At 42.5% G+C, this 15,748-nt stretch overlaps 1 protein-coding gene across 6 annotated transcripts in view; it reads right to left on the minus strand.

Annotated features, from left to right (window-relative positions):
- GRB10 (growth factor receptor bound protein 10) overlaps positions 1 to 15,748 on the minus strand; it is a 143,527-nt gene that overhangs the window by 28,232 nt on the left and 99,547 nt on the right. For all 6 annotated transcript variants that reach the window (XM_090137156.1, XM_031589165.2, XM_031589166.2 and 3 more), the window contains one exon: positions 2,256 to 2,412. In XM_090137156.1, the coding sequence (XP_089993282.1) occupies positions 2,256 to 2,412 (157 nt within the window). The remainder of the gene's footprint in view (positions 1 to 2,255; positions 2,413 to 15,748) is intronic.

A 15,748-nucleotide genomic window follows, 5' to 3' on the forward strand; every position in this document is an offset into this window, starting at 1 on the left:
GATATCTCAATGTGTCTTCTATAGAAACACAGGATCACAGGATTCTCGCTGCTCTGAAAACATTTTTCCTTCCACACTGCTAAGTCTCAATCCATCACTGCTTCATACTTCTGCTACATCAGATGTGCTATCTTAATTTTAGAGGGACAAATATGGAACTTCGGTCAGCTACTGGTATCTTCACCTGAGGTGAGGAGATTAGTACCTTGATCTGACAGTATTTGACATACATAGGGAGGTACTTAGGTCACCAAGAACCTGAAAGTATGCAGCCACATAGCAGAACTCAAACTGCAACCACAAGAGGGTGAACGCCTAGAAGCTGGTATATGAAATTCACTGCGTATCAACATATGTAGTGAATGCTTTGGTCCCCAAAAGATGAATTTTTATCCCCTTCTCTGCCCACATCTCTTCAAACACTAAACATGTAAATTCTGTATAGTGTCTTTTCGATACTTGAAACCTTCACTTTACGCCCTCAAACAATGCGCTGCTTTGCGCGGCCTTCAGCTATGGAGCCTGGGGACAAAGTCTGGTGGCTGCTGGCGTCATCGCCTACACCCCTACTTCTGTGGGACAGCCTTTGTGCTCCTCTGAGAGCGAGAGCCCCGAGACAGGCAGGCTCTAATGTATATAAATGCGGCTGATAAGTATCTTGCTCTTTTCCCATCATTGTTAATTACCAAGTTATTTGTGTGTAAACAGAAGCTTTTGATTTCCTAATCAGCCTCCTGCCCGTTTCATTCAGAGATGTCACACACCAGAGTTTGACAGCACAATTAGTCACCATGGAAGCTATTGTGATGTCACAAACACTGAATTGTGGCATCATTGAATGAATCTGGCAGGAGAAGGATGTTGGTTACAAAGGAGAAGGCTTCTGTTTACACAATACCTTGGTAATCAGCAATGATGGGAAAGGGAATATAGCAAAAGGGAGCCTGGTAGTTTAATGAGCATTGATAAAACTCAACATTTGTAAAGGCTGTTTCAAGTGTGCATATGGCACATGAAGCAAAGGACATAAAGATTCTGTAATTTATACCTTAATTCTTCACCTCATCCTACATCCTCAAAACTGAAAGTATACCATAGCCATATACAAACGCTTCCTGTTAATTTTTTCAAAGATTTATATATTAGGAGAGATACTCAATTAAAATCCCTGAATAATCAGAATATCCAACGATTCCTCTTTTTTCTTTTTTCTTTTTTTTTTTTTCTTTCTTTTTTCGAGTGCTATTCTGTGGAGCAGTGAATCTGTGTTAAGCAATGTCAACGTGGGGCACTACATTTCCAGCAAATTCTTTTTTATTCATAAGGATTCTGAATTGCGTTTTTAGAACTAAAGAACTCTATTAGCTACAGACAGCAGTCACAGTCCTAGTGCTGTTGACTGCAGCTTACAGTTTGTCTTCCTTTATTTTCTAGAAAAAGACTCACCATTAAGCATTTCGACTAATACTCCAAATGCTACACTTTTCTAAAGCGTTATCCTATGGAAGAATTTTAGACAGCACATCTGAGCAATATATAGTCGCATGCTGTGCATCACAGCCACGCAACTCATCAGAGCCACAAAATAACAGGAAAAGCAAGACTGAATAACACAAGATTCTTTCGGGTTCTGTAATTAAACCGACTTGCGGTGTTATTTAATTCCCCACAGTTTTTCTTCTTGCTGCCTTCTTGGAACTGTAACCATGACACCTTAATTCCAGTCAGGTGAAGAATGCTGCCTGGGGAGCAGATGCCACCACTGGTCTGGGGTCTGCCCATGTACCTGGTGGTGCCATTGCTTTTCCTTCCCCAGGTCAAGTTTGGCTGCCCCCTGCTCTCCTCCAGCCCCCACTCCAGCTTTCATAAGCACTGCTGAGGGCATGTGAAACCGAGTGTGCTAGTCCAGGGCTACGACTGGTGATGAGCTGAGCTGTTCACAAGACCAGCTCCATGGATCAGGCTTAATTTGCCTAAGCTGTTTATGTGCAATAGCTTCAGACGCAGCAAGGTAGCAACAGAGCTCTAGCGTGAGGATTAGACAGTTACTGTTATTTTTTAAAATAAAAATAGAAGATGGGAAACAAGAGAAAGGCTTAACACAACAAACTGCAATACACAAAGGCACGTATGTGGCTTCAGCTAACGTCACAAATAAAAGCAGCAGAAAGGAAACGATCCAGCTGAAAGCGCATTCACATGAACCACCCGTCACGTCCCCAGGTAACCACGCCACCCCTTTAACCATTCCCTACCTAATCCTAGGTGAGGGTGATGCTCCACTAGAGTCCAGCTGTTATCATCCACACAATGACTTTTGTAAACCAGCAGCTGGCAGAGGTCCCTGGCTGTCATGTCTGCTAGAATCTCGACCACTTTGCTCGTTCCATCTTCACTAAAGACTTTTACATCCTGCAACATAAAGGGTACACTTACAGATCAGCAGCTCTGGAAAGAGGCAAACCGCACGGCCGCCGCCGGACGGAGCGTGTCCTCGTTGTGCCTGGGCTCGGGGAGCAGCAGCAGGGGCACGTCAGGTGGGCGTGTGGCACTGGGTGGCACTGGGCAGCACTGGTGGCGAGGCCTTGGCCTCCTGCCCCTCCCCCAGTGCCTCCCTGCACCAGACAAAGATGAAGCAGCGTTAATAGGACCACATAGACAGGAACAAGCCGGCAGCAGGTTCTTTATCAGGCTGTGCGAGGAAAGCAAATGTGAAACAGAATGAAGGGAGTGAGCGCTCCTGCAGGGTACTGGGGTGCAGGAAGGCAGACGTGGCGGGCACCCGCTGTTCTCCTGTCGGTGTGGTTGGAGGCCTCTGGACGCTGGCGGAGCGGCAGGCCGGGACCCTGGGGAGAAAATGGCTTGTGGAGCCCCGCTAACTTTGGGCTGCCGTGCCGGGGAACTGCCACGCGTGGCTCAGCACACGTTGTGCTTTCCCTTCCCGACTTCTCCATCCCGGATTCCGAGTGCTTCGGAACCAAACCTGCCTGACCCACACATCCCAGATAATAAAAGAGAGAAAGAGCAAGTCAGGAACCTTCTCCCCACCTCCTGGATTACACAGATGCTCTCCTCTTGGCATTGTTCTGCTCAGACACAGACGACACAGACACACTTGCTGTGGAATTACATCCCCCACCAGCCCGCAGCTTGACGCTGGAGAGGAACTCCCCGCTTCCAACGCCGCATTCTGGCCAGAGAAGACAAACCTAACAAAAACCCGGAGGGTAATCCGAGACGGAAAATCTTACCTCAGCAGCACGTAAGAGGCAGCAGTCGGAAGAACAAGATGGCATTTTAAACACCGATCGCCTCTTGGCAGAGAGTTTGCTCTGCTGCCGGCCTCAGGGCCGGGCCGGCCCTGCCCGCTCCGCACCTGTCGCCTCCCTGCCCGGGCTGCGGAGCAAAGCGGCCCCGCCGAGCTCCGCTCAAAGGGTTACACGCAACCTTTGCGGTAGTGAATCAAACCACACCGCGCAGACCAATCCTAGCCCTCCCTCTGACTGATGTAATCGTTTCCCACACACTATCAGACTTCCAAATTATTCCCGCCCCCCCTCCCCCCCCACCCCTCCCATACAACAACAACAAAAAACTTACAAAGGAAACCCGCTTTCGCGCCCGCCGGCCTGCGGGCACCCCTCTGGCAGCCCGAAAAGTTCCAGGGAGGGGAAGCCCCGCAGCCGCTGCAGCCCAGAGGGAGGAGTCAGCCCGGACAGCAAAAAGTTGTCTTTAAAAAAGAGCGCTCCGATCGGGCCGGCAAACCGCAAAGCCAACAGCGAGCGAGACGGAAAGTTGTTGCTCGAGTTTGCGGGGAAAGAGGAGGCGATAATACCCATTTAATTCAATTTCTTTATTGACTACTTTCCCATCACAATCAATTGAAAAGGAATGATACGAGTGAAAGGAATTCCCTGCTACTTTGTGCAGGGACACCAGTGGGTGCTGTCCCTCACAAGCAGCCCAAGCAGCTCCTCACTAGGCCATGCTGGGCCCGGGGGGCTGAGGCTGCACCCACTGCCTGCTGCTGACCGGTTCCAGGCAGGAGGAAAGCTCTTCTATCAAGGGTGCCTCTCTCATACCAAAGTAAGCTGTACAACCACCCTGCTGCTACGAATGGCAAGACTTGGTGGGGTACGGCCAATGGAAGAAACCTGCCACTGTCTTTCAGACCCACGCAGGTCGTACTTCCTCATGCTCCTAGCCATCCCTCCTCGCCCTGCATGCACCTGACACCAGCTCTGGGGAAGCACGCTGGCATCGCACTGCACAGACACGAGCCCACCACGCTTATGGCCACGGCTGGTCGCAGCAGTGCTCCGTCATGGTGCCTTTAAAGCCAAGGGGCAGGCTGCACGCAGGAATTAAGAAGTTAACATCACTGACTATTAATAGTGCTGTGTTTGCCATCAAGGACAGCGCAAGGCCGCGTATCGCCACTGACATCAGGGATATAAAAGACTCCATCAGCAGATGGAACGGCCTGAGCTGAACTTACAACAGAGGACAAGAGAGAGGAGCGAGGTGAAACCCCATCCCTCTGCAGAGGCGAGACCGCCAAGGTCCCAGAGAGGCTGATGCAAAGTGTAAGAAGATGCCTTGCCCTGCAGAGTGCTGCGGAGCACGACCTACAGCCACAGCAGAGCCACCGACTCACAGTAAGGATTCGGCTCAAAACTTTTGGACACTTCCAGCAACAAAAGAGGCAGATAACAATATTTCACTAGCAGAGGGGTCCTGAAGGGAGTTGGTTCAATCCAACCCTCACACGCTCCCTATCATATCTCCCCTCCCCCCCCCCTTTTTTTTTAACCACTTAAAGACATGAAGGGATCCCCAGTCAAACTTCTTCCATCAGAAATATTATTTCACTTGCAAAATTTATTTGGAACTTAATATCAGCAAAAGAAAATGAAGCAGAACTGCAATAATGAAATCGCCTAGCTTGCAGTGCGGTTCAGAAAGTTAGACTGACACTTTTGCCCTGCATCCCTCAAAGAAATGCAGTGAGATACAACAGCACTGCTTGCAACAGTGATTTACAAAAGGCCCCAATTACGTCAGCAGCACAAGGCACCTTCTATTCAAAATTAAGGTTAAGAATGCTAAGCCAACCAGAGCACTATATTGGCTGAACATTCAGTGCTTTACGGCGCAGAGGAGCAGATAACAGACTGTGCCATTGTTCTGCGAGGAATTCTTCCCTCCGGTTTTGTTTTTTTTTTGTTTTTGGTTTTTTTGTTTGTTTGTTTGTTTGTTTGTTTGTTTTAAAGACAAAGGCTTAAAAATTAAAAATTTAAAAGAAGATTAATATTCACCACTTCACTAGTTGCATATAATGGATTGTGTATCAGGAGTACCCTCATGGCTATTTCATCTCCCAGCCTCAGCTCCTCAACCTCATAGTACCAAGCGGAGTATTTTGCGTGCATCAAGTAATGCAAACAGCATGCACAAGAAGAGAGGACAAAAAAGTAAGCCCAGTTGTGTCACGATCACATTACTTTCCCCCTCCTCCACTTTTATATTTGTGCTATTTTCTTTCCTTTCTGTGCAAAATAAAACTTAAAAGCGTATATAATTATCACAAAAAAAAAACCCAACCCTTAGGCTTTGAAGAGAAGTTATGCTGACAGTCTTCGGAGCAAATGGATCAGCTTTTGCACTGTACAATCTGAAACAGATTACAGTGTAATTGATGCCAGTGCCAACCAACCTCTGCTGTCCTGGGCTCTGACTCCCAGCTGAGTCTAAGGAAAGAGCACTGACAAGGAGAGACCATCTGATGGCAACCTAGCGGATAAAAGGCTTCTGTATGTTAGTTTTTCACACGTTTTCCTTTGTAACAGCCAAATATCACAGGAAGCCATTAAAATACACCGGAAGAGTCATTTCAGCTTTCTGTTGTACCAAAAGCCACACAAACTCAACATCAATCCAGTAAGTTTCGATATTCATCCTCAAATGTCACTTGTTTGTTCAGACTTGAGAAGCATACCACCAACGATGTTAATAAAAAAGAAAAGTGAACTGAAATGCATGTACCTTGTACAAGCAGAAAGAGTGACTTATTCCTGATGGCACTTATGTCACAGGCAGGTACACCAAGATTGCACCGTTTTGATGTGATCATTTTTCTGAAAGCTCTCTGTGTTCATGGGCTTACAGGAGTAGAATCAAAGTTGCTGGAAGTGCAGGGAAGCTTTTGGTCAACCCTAAAGACTGCAGCTTTGCATGCACGTTTCTCTTGAACTGCTAATTACCTAGCTGAATTGTAACAGAAAGGTAGTCCAGGCATGATTCCTGGAGCTGTAACCTTTGGTGAAGAAAAGCCCCTTAAGCACATTCTGTGCAGACCTGCAAAGCAAGCAGCAGCTCAACCAACCCCAGCCCTGGAGTACCACCCAGTTCCCCCCCTCCGTGCCCAGCAGCAGTGAGACAGCTTTGTGAAGTGAGGGAATTTCAAGTGCTGCAATGAAATAAATATATAGGTCAACCTTGTGGCTCTTTTTGCCTCCTTTGTTGCACAGCTTATGCAGGAAAGAAAGCCCTTCAAACAAACTGCAGCAGTAATAGCAATAATTTGCAGATAGCACCACTTGTATACAAGTCATTAGACAGCACTTATTAAAAAAAAAAAAGTAAGTTATTTGATCATTGCTTTTTTGCTCTCCACATACAAACATAAAACCCTAGGAAATGCTGAGGTTAAGGTTCTCATAGCAACATTAACTCTCTCATCTGGCATATACTATATTTAGGTACACATTTAGCAGCCTATGAACAACAAAGGAGAACAATTGTTGTAAGATCAAGATCTTACTCTTTGACTTTCATATTCAAAGTAGCAATCAAAAGCAAAGAGAAAAAAAAAAAAAAGACTTGTCAATGTTATAAAATCCCTGTTCTGTCCCTCTTTGCTGGGGTATCAAATTTTATATCCATTTCCAAGAGCCAAAAGAACAACGTGACATGAAGGTGAACTGTCACATGATCAGCAGTCATCGAACACCAATATTAAAGCCATCAAATTTCTGAGGGTTGTAGCAGCAATACAGGTTTTGGGAACCACAGCAAGATGGGCAGAGAAGGACATGGCGGGATTAACACTCTCTTCGACTAAGAATCTATATTTGTATGCCAGCATTTCAGAGCTGCTCATGTACAAACAGTCCGGCCCAGATTCACCCCAGGTAATTTTAGAGAGTTAAATTCCTCTTCAAGCTCAGGGACAGACAGGGTAACTTAAGAGCTAAAGCACATGATAAAGGCATTTGTCTCTGCTCACCGCAGAGAGAAACCAGGCTCCTATCTTGGGACCTCAGTTGGATGCCTTAAGCTATACTGCCTGGATTCAGGCCTTGGTGACTAATCAAGCAAACACGTCTCCCTACACGACTGGCATCACTACAGACTGCAATTGTTGACATTTGAGCTTAAAAAAAATTATCCGGTGTGTGTTGTTGCATACACAGAAAGCACATTTAGAAGAACTCACAGGATGAGAACATTTGGTGTCCGATTAAAGTTTAAAACTAGAACACTGTGAAAACAAACCAAAGCTTTCTCTCTTCTCATTCAAAATCATGTGTGAAAATGGCCATTTGTTATAGATACACCTGACAAAACCTGTTCTTACAGTTTCCATCTTCTCAAAACTTCAGGTTCTAATGCCCTCTGTATAAGCTTAGGCTTGCACCATAATTGTGCCAAGGCTTCGAAAATCTCAGCTGTTTACATGGAAAAGTGTGAACTTCACCATGTGCTTTAAAGAAAAAAATGCATCATGCTCATTTTCATGACGCAGGTACTGCCTGTGCAACAAAAGATTTATTCCAGCATGTACTCAACATATTTGAAGGCTGAAGGTTTGAAAACTGCAAGTTGCTACCCTGTAATTTCCATATTTTACAAATAAATAGCAGAATGCAGATTTAAGTGCTACATGCCTACATTCAGACAACACACTGATTTTCTGTCAGTATCTTCTAGAGCTATTTCTCTCTCTCCCACTTTGGTTTAATGCTCACATGCTCAGTTAAGTCATTTGACCTATTTGACATTTTTCTGTCTTCCCACTCGATTCCTCCTTTGCCTCTGGTAATTTACAGGTAAAAGAAAAGAGAGAGACTGATTTTCAATCCTCGCAACCGAATGACAATAGGCCTTTATGAATTTTGCTGAAGCTTCTGGGTATCTGCAGTATACTGGTGGTGAGAAAACTGAGGAAGGAATTCAGACAGGCCTTGAAAAAGTTATCAGCTGTAGAGGGGGGAAGGCAGCGCATCCGCCAACTCACCCAGTCCTGATTTGAGGCCCAGACTGGTGGTCACAGCACCGACACATTGCGTTTTCCTCTTTGCCTGCGCCCTCCCCCACTCAGCACTTACCATTACTTTTGATCATCAGCCTGCAAATGATTTCTCTTCGCTCCACACAGCTCCTCCCAACTGCAATTGCTTTTCATGCAAAAATGCTTTCTAGTTTCTAGATCCTTTATGTAAGTAAAAAAAAATAGTTACAGTTACACTCCTTTGATTATGTAATGAAGACATTAAGTGGTGTTGATGGCATTAACCTTTATCTGCCATATACTTTACTGTGCAATTTATCCCTAGATAGTTTGCAATCTTCCTCAGCTGTGCTTACAGAATGCATTATTTATTGCTTGAGTTTGCTCCAAGAGAAAGGTTTAGTAAAAAAGTTCTTGCAAATGCAATTTAAGTCCCTAACAATTCTAGAAAGGGTAATATAAAAAAACCTAATAATTTCTTGATTAAAATTCTTAAGTAACCAAGCTAGTTACCGAGTATTTAAAATTGTTTTGTCATTATAAATTACTCTTTAGAAAAACAATTATTACCACATCTTCCTTGCTATACAGGCTTTCGACCACAAGAACCACATTAATTTGAAGCTTGGCAGACAGCGTAACAAGGCTCCAGGGAGCAGCCTTCCATAGGATTCAGAAAAATGGTGCAGGCCCTGTCGGCTTGGACCGCTGCTTCCTTCCCAGTTGGACACTGCAGCAACAGCAGCTGTGGCACGTGCCAACTGAGAGCCCTGGCCACGCTCTGAGCCAAAGAGCCACCTCAGCATAGAGTCTGGCAACAAACATTTAGCTTCTCACTATGACCTACTGCAGTCCAAGAACAACTTCCACATGGGCAGCCTGCAAAATCCCCTTTCCCTTTCAGGCTTGTCTGAGGAAAAAGGAGCAGGGAGCTTACAGAGCAGAGCACAGGAACACCATGAAGAGCTGTACATACCATCAGACTTAGCTCCAGCCCTCAATCTCCAGTCTCATAAGGTTGGTAAAGAAACCAGAAGCCACTTTTTAAGATGCCTTTGGAAACTGAAGATGAGTATTAGAAAACACATTCATTTTTAGTGCATGGGAAAATCTTCAGGGTAGCTCCCTGTTACGTAGTATAGTAAGAACCCTGGTTTCTGACTGTGGTAGACACAGTAGCAGAAATAAAACCCAATCCAACATCGATGGATGATGCCAAATAAGCTATAATGGGAACATCCAAACATGACAAAACAAATACATTATTTTAAGAACTGGTAGTTATGAAACTGGCCTTGAACTACTGCAATTCAATTTACACAGACTGGTAACAAAGAAATGTAAGCAAGTCCCATATTTTTGAGACCCAGAAGATGTAGAGATGATCAGAAACTACAAATGCAAAGGCAGACCCTCTTCCCTGTCCTGGATATCTCTGGGCAGCTTGGTCTAGTGGTTGGCAACCCTGCACGTAGCAAGGGGATTGAAACTAGATGATCACTGTAGTCTTTTTCAACCCAGGCCATTCTATGATTCTATGATTCCTCCCCTCCACTCCCACCCTCTCTGCTCCATCCTTCCAAGAAAAAAAAGAAAAAGCGGAGAAACATAGGGCATCTGAGCCTGTTTCCTGAAACAGGCAGCTGTAGAGTTCCTAAGGTTTTTTCTGCAGCTCTGGGGAGTAAAAGAAACTAAAAAAAATAATTAAGCCAAGTCCTCAGCTGAAGCCCCAGATCCTGAATCCAACATCTCTTGCCAGAGTTAACAGTACCAGAATAAAGAAGAGTGTTCACGACAAGTACAGAGGTGTACTGAATTACAAGAAGAAATTATCTGTCTTTCCAGGAGTCATTTTACTACTCTCCACATCCAAATGAAATGATGCTGATGTCTCAGTTCAGGAAGCTACAACTCAGCTGCAAGGAGAGAGGGAGAAGCTGGAAACTAAAACAGAAATTGAAACTTTTTAAGAAGTCCATGAGCTTGAAAACATGAAGATGAGAGCAACTTAGGGCAGTGAAAAAGGTAACACCAGCTAAAGGAAGAAAAGGCGAAAACTGTACAAAGACCCCTAGTGAAGGCTGGACAAGACCTCTGAGCACACAAGTAGCAATGACCATTTAACAGTGTTGACCTGAAGAGTACTGGAAGTACTGAAAGTCACATGCTAATGGCCTCTGCGTGCTGAAAAAGCTAAGACTCCAGTGTACCTTGGAAACAGAATTTTCCTGCACACTGATAGCCTCAGCTGAAATTCACAATAGATTTTCCCAACAGGGCTGAGTTTGTCCTGCTCAAACAAAATCAGGGTGCTTTGTAGTCAGCTTAGCTGGGGCAGCAGGCAAAACATCACTGATGCCTGGCCATCAACTCCTTCCTCACAGTCTTCCACACTACTGGTAACTTTGAGCCATGAGCATTGGCTGATTGTTGCTACCTTCAACATTCAGGATGTTTTATAGGTTGGTTCGTTGCACACAATAATGCCTCCTCCAAAGCTGCTCACATTTGGATTATGTTTTTGTGCAACTACATATGCATCAACTGTGTGAGTAGAATGAACCCTTTACAGATAAGAGCCTGAGAAAGCTTGTGTCAATGGGAGAAGAGGACTTGTATCATCCTCTCCCCAGTACACGTACAATTCTCATTTTCAACAATTGCTTTCATCAGACGCTGCTCCATAAAACTGTTCGCTCCACTGTTTAATTTGTAGTAAATTTAGACACTGGAGCAAAACAATAGTTTTCCACAAATTCAAGAATGATATATTGAAAATTTCCAGGACTGATGCAAAATCTGGGGATATGTCATCATGACTAAACTCGAAATTTTCTCTTGAATAAGCAAGCCCCATACAAATCTCACTCCTTTCCAACCCAACTGAAGAAAAAACAAAAACAACCATTTGAGAGATTGATTAATAAATGCCTAGCTGCCTTTCATCAAAGCACCCAGTGCAGAAAGAGACGTCAGCAAGACACTCTGACATCTCCCCTTAGGCTGTCCCACTGCTTTACTGGCGGGACTGACTCATGGACAGTTCTGGGAGGCTTCACACCACTCATCTCTGTGCATCTGTCCCAAGGTCCCTCTGAAGGGCTCACTCCAGGCCCATCTGTAACCCCCTTCCTCCTAGCGGGAGCATTGCAAACAAAACAACAACAACAAAAAAAAAAAACCCACACAAGCCAACCCTTTGCTGAGCTCCCAGGGACAAATTCCCTGCTGCCATGGTTACCACTCCAACTTGTCTGGTGGAACTAGAAATAAAAAACTTCCTTGAGAACAGAAGGCTATATAATGTTAGCTCTTCCTCCCTCCCCTCGCTCATCATTGTTAGCCACTAAATCAGCTACATCTGGCATATTTAATTTGGGCTAAATAAAATGTCACTAATTAAAAAGATGCCGAACAAGCAATACATGACATTATAGAAATGAAGAGCTCAGTATCTGAACACAGCCTATTAGGAACTGAAAAGATTCAGCTAGTTTTTACCAAAAGCTGCAAAGCAAACGCAACTAAATGGCCCTCTGTGCAATCACACTCATGGCAGCATCCCCCAGCAACTCTCCCTTATCACCCAGGTGTACTGAGGTTTCCAAGCATTCCTTCCTGGAGCAATGGCAAAGCAGCTAGCTCATCACATACCGTAACAATAGGCTGCGAGTCTGCAGCTTTAATTCTAACTTTTGAAAAGATTACTTTGCTAAAGCTACAACAGCTAAGCCATTCGGCAGACCTGCATGTGAGCTGCATGAAAGCACCTTTGGCCATGGAACAGATCCTGAGCAGCAGCCTTCCCCCTCCTCTGAGAACAGATCTGCTAAGTGCTTTGGACCAGATTCCCAGCAGTTATACTGGTTATCAGATCACTGGTTTCTCTCTGGTTTTGCTGGTTATACTTTCAATACCATTTCTTAATTTCATTCCTATTGATAGTCAAGTGAGATTCAAATATACAGCACAGAAATCCCTCACCAATAAAGTAAATTTTAACAGAATTCTCTCAAGATGATTAAGTGAATTGCATTGATAATGCATCCATACATAAGGCTGTTGATGTGTGCTAAGTAAAAAAATTATTCTTTTCAGAGTAATCAGTATTCATAACTTGGTATTCATAAATAACTTAACAGTGGCCTTTATCATCACCATTTCAAACCTTAATGTTGGGCATAACAGCTAAGTGATACATTTCAAAACTATCATATCTTCCTCTGCTTTCTGTTATAAAAGCCTAAGAACAATCACAGAATGGCTCCATCAGAGAAACCCAGAACAAAGTGCCCAGGCCCGTGCCCAGGTGGTTTTTGGAGATTTCCCAGAAGAGACTGCACAACCTCTCTGGCTGAGCCTGTGCTGGTGCTCAGTCACCTGAACAGCACAAAAGTGCAGCCTGATGTTCAGAAGGAATCTTGTGTTTCTCTTTGTGCTGAGTCATGCTACAGGGGCTCAGAGTGGTATATAGAAACACTTAAAAGTCAATTCATCAAAGGCCAATGAATATCTCTAAGTTAAAATACAAGGCAGCATGCTGAAACCAACATCACAGTTTAAAAAAATGCTTCCTGATATAAAACTAGATAACATAATGCTAAGAGATTTGGTGCCAGACCTTGCATAAAAGAAAATGCCACTTCTTCATTCAACATCTGCCTCAGATTATTTTACACGGAAGTTGCTGCTGCTCTGAAGCTGTTAAGACACTCAGCTTGCAATTAAGCCATCTTATCTTTGCAGCTGATGGGAAGTAAAGCTTTCTACTCCCTATAGACATCTCCTTAAAATAAGATAATTTGAGACAAATTCCAAATGCCTCTATTCTGTGTTGTCCACTCAATTAAACATCTTGCTCAAATGCAATCAACGAGTCTTCTCTCTAATTGAAAAGCTTATCCAACAATTTTCATGAGACTTCCATTAAACATTTAAAATAATTAGCTGCATTAGAAAGACATTTATATTCAAATAGCTCACACTAGTTTCTTTGTTTAGCATAGGCAAATGAATATGAAAAAGATCCCCAGAGAAAAAGAACAAATATTGGGTGAATCTTTTCTTTAAGACAATAGACATTCCCTAGAAACCAATTATGTATGGTATTAAGTGGAAATCTTTGAACAATGGCTTTATTACTGTAACTGATGGCAGAGAAACCAACCATTTGCAAGACTGAGACAATGACAAGAGATTTTACTCTGTATTTTCATATTTTACAGATAATATAAGTCAGTATGTTCAAGCATGCTTTGTTCTTCCCCCTCCCCTTCCACTATTATTAAGAAGTGAAAGAAATCCACAATGCAAAGCCATCAGTAACTTTACTTCCATCCTGACACAAACAACTGGCCTCACATTTACATCATAGATCTTCTTTACAAATTATGCTGAGAAAAATCTAGGTCATCTAAACCTTCTTGAAATGAACTGTGTAGAAATTAAGAGCATTGATGTCAAATTTGTTTTGCCTTTCACAAGCTCATTTTCTTTTTTTTCCAGATTGACTGGCAGAAGGTAGATCAACCTTTGGACATCTTTCTGATTCTGAAGTTTCTATGAGTGAGTTAATTTCATTTCCATCCAACAAAAACCATTCTGAGCATGTTGCATATATAAGAACAATTTTAAGGCAGCTTGACTTATATTGCCAAAGTACAACTTACATCAACATAGAAGATAAGCAAACATCCCAGTTTAGAATTCTTGACAACGTACTACCTTTAAAATTTTTTTTCACTCAAAACTTTATTATCTAAATAAATAAACATATATGAATGAAAACAGCATTTTGCTTCTTCCTTATTTTTTTAACAATAGTTTGTTTTTGGCATGAACTTGAATTCTTAACCAAATTCTATTTTCTTTAGAATATATTGTTACTGTTGATCTCCATTTATGTAAACTAGTAATTTTATTCTACAGATTTCAACTTAAAACATCTACCACTTCAGCTCAATCATCATGTCTAATTTTTTTGCTTAATTACATAGCTGTACACATTTCGAAACTATTTTATTTCAGAGTGTCCATTGAAACAGCTACTGTGCTAATTTCTAACTGTCAAACACAAATCTACTCTGACTTTAGCCAATATATCAAATTCTGAATTATCACTCTTTGTTCACTCATTTGGAGACAATGTCATTTGTGGGAAAAACATCATTGCCTCTTCCAGCTTTAGAAAATTGTGTCTTTGAATGGTGGTTTAGCATAACAATATATCTTATTACTTGTATAGTCTAGAAAAATGAGATAGCATTTGCTTCTTCCACAATTTTCCCATCCTACCGCACAAGATTACACACTGGAAAAAAAAAAAAAAAAAAAAAGGCTAGCTGCAGAGTATTAACGAAAAATACTCTGTACTGAAGCTAATTTCTGTTCAACTGTTTCTTGTATTCCCATTAACAAAACAGACATTGGTCAGATACAAAATGTAACTTGTAAGTGGTTTTATAGGTTTCTTGCTAGATTTCTGCACTATTTCTTTCAGTGCACTCATCCCCAGAGACAACAACCCAAGTTTCATTGCTTTACTTCCATCAGCTGAGACTCTGTCAACATATATAGTAAGAATTTCAATTTTGATATGTAACAAAATAGCTAGTGCATGAATTTATGCAAGCTACCCTATGAAAACTGTGTTTAGAGAGTAATTGGAAAGGTTCATTCTCTTCTAGACAACTGTGACATATTTCTTCTCCCATATACAATGCTACATTAAGCCTAAGAGCTTGGTCTTCTCTGTAAAGACCATTGTTTTCCATGTGTACAGAACAGAGTAGATAAACAACCAGGGAACTAGTTTTACTCTAGAGTTCAGCATGGAAGCCATCTTGAGAGGACAAATTCGCCTTACCTCAAGCATTACAGTATCATTCCAATGACTTTGACACCCCAATGTCAAAATAATTTATTTAGGGAATTGCTTCCTTCAAAAACCAAATTATGTTTGTTGCATTTGGTTTTGTACTCAAAACAAATGCAAAGGATAGCTTTCCCTATTTCAAAAACTGCTGGAAAATAAGAGGTCATTTACTTTTTGAAATAATGGCCAAATGCCTTAAAAATCCACTGTAGAAACTTCTGCTGTCAACTCTCCTGTGGGCTTACTGGCTCTCAAACACCTTTTATCCCTGTTTCACAGATTCCTGCTTGTTCCTCAAAACTATTCTTTCACAGAATTGGGGTCACTGTAAGGTATTAACTACTGAGGGCTATGAGTATTTGACTTATAAAAGTTCACATTTGTTTCCCAAATGATTTATACATAAATCTATCTGTTGAAAAATGCTACCTCAGATGTCTGAACATTACATACATGAGTTAAAATACTAAGATGATGTGTGGAAGGGCGCTGGCTTTATATCTATACAACAAGAATCTAGTTATAAACTGGTCATTTTTCTGAGGTCTACAACAGATGACAAACAAAATTAGCCCTACAGT

The sequence above is a fragment of the Phasianus colchicus genome, chromosome 3 (assembly GCF_987193195.1).
Source record: "Phasianus colchicus chromosome 3, bPhaCol1.hap1.1, whole genome shotgun sequence".
In the NCBI taxonomy this organism is placed as follows: domain Eukaryota; kingdom Metazoa; phylum Chordata; class Aves; order Galliformes; family Phasianidae; genus Phasianus; species Phasianus colchicus.